This window comes from Salvelinus alpinus, chromosome 23, assembly GCF_045679555.1.
Source record: "Salvelinus alpinus chromosome 23, SLU_Salpinus.1, whole genome shotgun sequence".
NCBI lineage: Eukaryota > Metazoa > Chordata > Actinopteri > Salmoniformes > Salmonidae > Salvelinus > Salvelinus alpinus.
In genome coordinates this window covers 50592468-50598827 of record NC_092108.1, presented here as the reverse complement: position 1 = coordinate 50598827, position 6360 = coordinate 50592468, and the positions used below count along the sequence as shown (strand labels likewise).

At 39.6% G+C, this 6360-nt stretch overlaps 1 protein-coding gene across 1 annotated transcript; it reads right to left on the bottom strand.

Moving 5' to 3' along the window:
- Nucleotides 1-411: 411 nt before the first annotated feature.
- On the bottom strand, nucleotides 412-6076 carry LOC139551222 (piggyBac transposable element-derived protein 4-like). Its single transcript, XM_071362698.1, has 2 exons — nucleotides 5777-6076; nucleotides 412-2707 (listed from the first exon to the last, which is right to left on the bottom strand). The coding sequence occupies exons 1-2, from the start codon at nucleotides 5959-5961 to the stop codon at nucleotides 1003-1005; spliced, it is 1890 nt and encodes a 629-aa protein (XP_071218799.1). The 5' UTR covers nucleotides 5962-6076; the 3' UTR covers nucleotides 412-1002.
- Nucleotides 6077-6360: the final 284 nt, after the last annotated feature.

Here is a 6360-nt window from a genome sequence, read left to right as displayed (position 1 = left end):
GTTTTGATAATACAATGAAAAAAACCATACGTTTTTTCATTTTAATTGTTGTATCATCATAATTAAAATGAACAAGATAAAACAAACATCTAGATATGAACATGGGAACAATTTCAGTGAAAAACATAAGAAGGCAACAGTACTTGTGCAAAGTTTCAGAATGATAACTTCCAAAATGAGTGTGCTACATGACATTTATCATGAGGCCACCCAGGTGTCCCACACAAGTAGCCCAAATGTACCCAAGTGGCCAAATTGGTGAAGCTATACATTCTGAAACAAATAACTATATACAAAATACCAAAATGGTATTCTAACACGCCCCACAAAAAAAATGAGGAAAAAAAATGAGAAAAAAAGTTAGACTTTTTTTTTATAAAAAAAATATTTAAATTTTTCTTATAAATTTTTTCCCCCAAAAAATAAATAAAATATACATTTACAAAATAACATGGGTGACTATTTACACTTTCAATATTTGGAAGACCCTCAGTCCTCTATCAAATCAAATGTATTTACATAGCCCTTCCTACATCAGCTAATGTCTCAATGTGCTATACAGAAACCCGGCCTAAAACCCCAAACAGCAAGCAATGCAGGTGTAGAAGCACGGTGGCTAGGAAAAACTAGAAAGGCAAAACCTAGGAAGAAACCTAGAGAGGAACCAGGCTATGAGGGGTGGCCAGTCCTCTTCTGGCTGTGCCGGGTAGATATCACAGTGGTTGTAGAGGGTGCAACAGGACAGCACCTCAAGAGTAAAAATGAACAGTTTAGGTAGGGTTCCATAGCTGCAGGCAGAACAGTTGAAACTGGAACAGCAGCAAGGTCGGGTGGACTGGGGACAGCAAGGAGTCATCATGCCAGGGGGTCATGACGCATGGTCCTGGGGCTCAGGTTCTCAGAGAAAGAAGGAGAGAAAGAGAGAGCATACTTAAATTCACACAGGATAAGACAGGAACAGTACTCCAGATATAACATAACCCCACCCACTTTGCCAAAGCTCTACACAATATTCTGCTGTCGATGCCAGATGCTATAGCAGTCTCTTTCTGATGTAAAGCAGAGGGTCACCGAGCATGTGGTGCATGTGATGGGCGACTTCATCTTACAAACAACACAGCAACGCCTCCATGCTGTGCCCTTTTGGCCCTTAGGCACATCCATGTCTGCACAAATATATCTGGGCAGATGAACACTTGTGGCAGGAGCAGAAGGGACAGGGCTTGGTGCAGTGGTGCTGTAGGCAGCAAGCTCCTTGATGAGCTGCTCTCTGAAGGCTTTCTGTGTGAGGAAGGGCTTTCCACAGCTCTTAGCCATTTCCTTCTGTAGGATGAATGCATTCACCACAGCAATGTCGACGAAATGATAGAAGAACGTCTTATACCATTTCATCGTCTTATGGAGAACATTATAATAGCCTATCAGCGCATCTGATAGGTCCACACCTCCCATGCTCTTGTTGTAGTCCTTCACTGCAGTTGGAATGGGGACATTTTTGGTGGTCCAATTCCCAGTGCCATCCTTGATACGCCGGGCAACATGATCCCCATTGAAGGACTTGTGTATAGTTGAACACATCACGACTTCCCGGGTATCCATCCACTTTACAAAAAGCAGGCCATCTTCGCGTATCCATCGCATGGCCCCCCGCTCAGCCCGCTTAGGCATGTCATTCACCTTGGTCTTCGGAAAGCCCACCCGGTTGGTGCGAATGGTGCCACAAGCCCACACTTCCCACTTCCTCAGGTCTGTGAACAGGGTAGGGCTTGTGTAGAAGTTATCCACAAATAGTTTGTAGCCCTTCCCCAGCAGTTGGAAATCCAATAACTCCATCACAGAGTCATAGCTAAGTCCTTTACCAGTCGCACAAGTGTTCTTCCCCTCATAGACAAAGAAATTGCATGTGTAGGCACACACAGAATCAGCCAAAACAAACAGCTTGTAACCCCACTTGGTTGGCTTGTTACGCATGTATTGTTTGAGGCCAATTCTGGCCTTTGAGGCTACCATCCTCTCATCGATGGACAGGTTCTGGGCTGGCTGAAAGTAGGTCTTGCAGGCCTCAAAAATGCTGGAGTAGAGAGGTTTGATTTTGCACAGTCTATCAAACGTTGCTGTGCCTTTCTTCTTTTCATTCTCTTCATCAACCTTTGGGTCACTGATGTGTAGCGCCTGTGAAACAACCAGAAACCTTTTGCAGGACATAACAGTCATGGGGAAAGGCAGTTGGTATAGTGATGACGTCTTCCAGTAGTCAGTCAGGCTCTTCAGCTTCACCAGCCCCATGTAGATGACCATTGAAAGGTAGCAGTAAAAGTCTGACATGGATACAGGCTTCCATGCTACCTTTTTGCCTTCCTGCTTCTTCTTCCCAAACTTATTCGTGTTAGACACGAGTGAACCTACAACAGAATGGGTGAAAAACAACTGGAAAAGCTCAAGTGGGCTGTAAGTTGTGGTCGAGTTCACCTGAGGTCCAGGCTCCCTTTTCGGTCGGAAAGTTGGCTGGGGTGGCTCCACATCATCTTCCAGGACAGTGTGCCAACGCCCTTCTGTCCCTTCTCTAGCAGGTGGCACACTTCCCCTCTTCCGCTTCTTTGTCGGCGCCTTCACACCGGTAGATGGCCCAGAGACAGCAGGGGTCCGGCTGGAAGAACAAGTTGGCGCTGGGGGCTCTGCTGGGGGCTCCCAGTCGGAATCAGTGCCACTGTGAATAAAAATTTTCAGTTAGAATAGTTTCACATATGAGCCCTGTATCAACAGGTATAATAAACATATACATTTTTATTTAGAGAGAGAGAACATGGAACTAAACAATCACTGGTTTCAAATCATATCTGAGGCCATGCTACCATAATATATTGTCAAAGTACAGTACACATGCTGGCTGTATGTGTTATAGTAGAGTACACATGCTAGCTTTGTGTGTTGGCTGTTACATTCTACAGAAATACATTTTTATTTATTTATTTAGAGAGCGAGAACATGGAACTAAACAATCACTGGTTTCAAATCATATCTGAGGCCATGCTACCATAATATATTGTCAAAGTACAGTACACATGCTGGCTGTATGTGTTATAGTAGAGTACACATGCTAGCTTTGTGTGTTGGCTGTTAAATTCTACAGAAATACATTTTTATTTATTTATTTAGAGAGAGAGAACATGGAACTAAACAATCACTGGTTTCAAATCATATCTGAGGCCATGCTACCATAATATATTGTCAAAGTACAGTACACATGCTGGCTGTATGTGTTATAGTAGAGTACACATGCTAGCTTTGTGTGTTGGCTGTTACATTCTACAGAAATACATTTTTATTTATTTATTTAGAGAGAGAGAACATGGAACTAAACAATCACTGGTTTCAAATCATATCTGAGGCCATGCTACCATAATATATTGTCAAAGTACAGTACACATGCTGGCTGTATGTGTTATAGTAGAGTACACATGCTAGCTTTGTGTGTTGGCTGTTACATTCTACAGAAATACATTTTTATTTATTTATTTAGAGAGAGAGAACATGGAACTAAACAATCACTGGTTTCAAATCATATCTGAGGCCATGCTACCATAATATATTGTCAAAGTACAGTACACATGCTGGCTGTATGTGTTATAGTAGAGTACACATGCTAGCTTTGTGTGTTGGCTGTTACATTCTACAGAAATACATTTTTATTTATTTATTTAGAGAGAGAGAACATGGAACTAAACAATCACTGGTTTCAAATCATATCTGAGGCCATGCTACCATAATATATTGTCAAAGTACAGTACACATGCTGGCTGTATGTGTTATAGCAGAGTACACATGCTAGCTTTGTGTGTTGGCTGTTACATTCTACAGAAATACATTTTTATTTATTTATTTAGAGAGAGAGAACATGGAACTAAACAATCACTGGTTTCAAATCATATCTGAGGCCATGCTACCATAATATATTGTCAAAGTACAGTACACATGCTGGCTGTATGTGTTATAGTAGAGTACACATGCTAGCTTTGTGTGTTGGCTGTTACATTCTACAGAAATACATTTTTATTTATTTATTTAGAGAGAGAGAACATGGAACTAAACAATCACTGGTTTCAAATCATATCTGAGGCCATGCTACCATAATATATTGTCAAAGTACAGTACACATGCTGGCTGTATGTGTTATAGTAGAGTACACATGCTAGCTTTGTGTGTTGGCTGTTACATTCTACAGAAATACATTTTTATTTATTTATTTAGAGAGAGAGAACATGGAACTAAACAATCACTGGTTTCAAATCATATCTGAGGCCATGCTACCATAATATATTGTCAAAGTACAGTACACATGCTGGCTGTATGTGTTATAGTAGAGTACACATGCTAGCTTTGTGTGTTGGCTGTTACATTCTACAGAAATACATTTTTATTTATTTATTTAGAGAGAGAGAACATGGAACTAAACAATCACTGGTTTCAAATCATATCTGAGGCCATGCTACCATAATATATTGTCAAAGTACAGTACACATGCTGGCTGTATGTGTTATAGTAGAGTACACATGCTAGCTTTGTGTGTTGGCTGTTACATTCTACAGAAATACATTTTTATTTATTTATTTAGAGAGAGAGAACATGGAACTAAACAATCACTGGTTTCAAATCATATCTGAGGCCATGCTACCATAATATATTGTCAAAGTACAGTACACATGCTGGCTGTATGTGTTATAGTAGAGTACACATGCTAGCTTTGTGTGTTGGCTGTTACATTCTACAGAAATACATTTTTATTTATTTATTTAGAGAGAGAGAACATGGAACTAAACAATCACTGGTTTCAAATCATATCTGAGGCCATGCTACCATAATATATTGTCAAAGTACAGTACACATGCTGGCTGTATGTGTTATAGCAGAGTACACATGCTAGCTTTGTGTGTTGGCTGTTACATTCTACAGAAATACATTTTTATTTATTTATTTAGAGAGAGAGAACATGGAACTAAACAATCACTGGTTTCAAATCATATCTGAGGCCATGCTACCATAATATATTGTCAAAGTACAGTACACATGCTGGCTGTATGTGTTATAGTAGAGTACACATGCTAGCTTTGTGTGTTGGCTGTTACATTCTACAGAAATACATTTTTATTTATTTATTTAGAGAGAGAGAACATGGAACTAAACAATCACTGGTTTCAAATCATATCTGAGGCCATGCTACCATAATATATTGTCAAAGTACAGTACACATGCTGGCTGTATGTGTTATAGTAGAGTACACATGCTAGCTTTGTGTGTTGGCTGTTACATTCTACAGAAATACATTTTTATTTATTTATTTAGAGAGAGAGAACATGGAACTAAACAATCACTGGTTTCAAATCATATCTGAGGCCATGCTACCATAATATATTGTCAAAGTACAGTACACATGCTGGCTGTATGTGTTATAGTAGAGGACACATGCTAGCTTTGTGTGTTGGCTGTTACATTCTACAGAAATACATTTTTATTTATTTATTTAGAGAGAGAGAACATGGAACTAAACAATCACTGGTTTCAAATCATATCTGAGGCCATGCTACCATAATATATTGTCAAAGTACAGTAGACATACAGTAGACATGCTACATGCTATACAAACGTACCCTCACTCACAATGAATAGACCACGTGTACGTTACACATTTCATAAAATGTGCATATATTGCAACTAAAACTAAAAACAATCGCTAATAACATTTTATATTACAAACGGCATTAGCATGACAAGAACTTACCAATCCAAAACGATATCCTCTCCTTCTAAGAAATATGCCTCCGTCTCTGAATCAAATGAACACGCTCCAACCGATTCCTCCTCAGACAACATTTCTGTATCTGTATCACGATCAATTTCCTCTAAAATTGCCTCTACATTGCTAAATCTAGTCTTGGACTTAGCTTTCCCAGACTTATTCGCCATAATGTTCGATGAAAATGATGTTGAATAAAGTTGAAGATGCGCGTTGCCGATATACCGCTGTGCGTAATAATTTTCAGACCTTCCTCGTTGAAATGCGATTTGAAAAGACTTCTGTTGCGCACACGTTCCCCGTGTGAGTTCATCTACAAACAAATTACCATTTGATAGTGCCATTTACGTCTGTTCATTGGCTATCTAACCAGCTAGATTTCAAGACGATGAGTGGTCATTGGGTTAAAATACAGTCAATCAAAGAGACAGTGGTCATCCGATTGGTATGCAAATGAGGTCGGAGGTCGATGTCTTCCAATCGTTTTTTTCGGATCAATACGTCCCGCAAAATGACCCATCAAGTTTGGTTGTGTTACAGACAAACAGTTGATTTCAATGAAACCAAAC

Coding starts and splice junctions, on each gene's coding strand:
- LOC139551222 (XM_071362698.1), bottom strand. CDS start 5,961: ATGGCGAATAAGTCTGGGAAAGCTAAGTCCAAGACTAGATTTAGCAAT. Junction 2,708..5,776: donor GAGGATATCGTTTTGGATTG/GTAAGTTCTTGT, acceptor TTTTATTCACAG/TGGCACTGATTCCGACTGGG.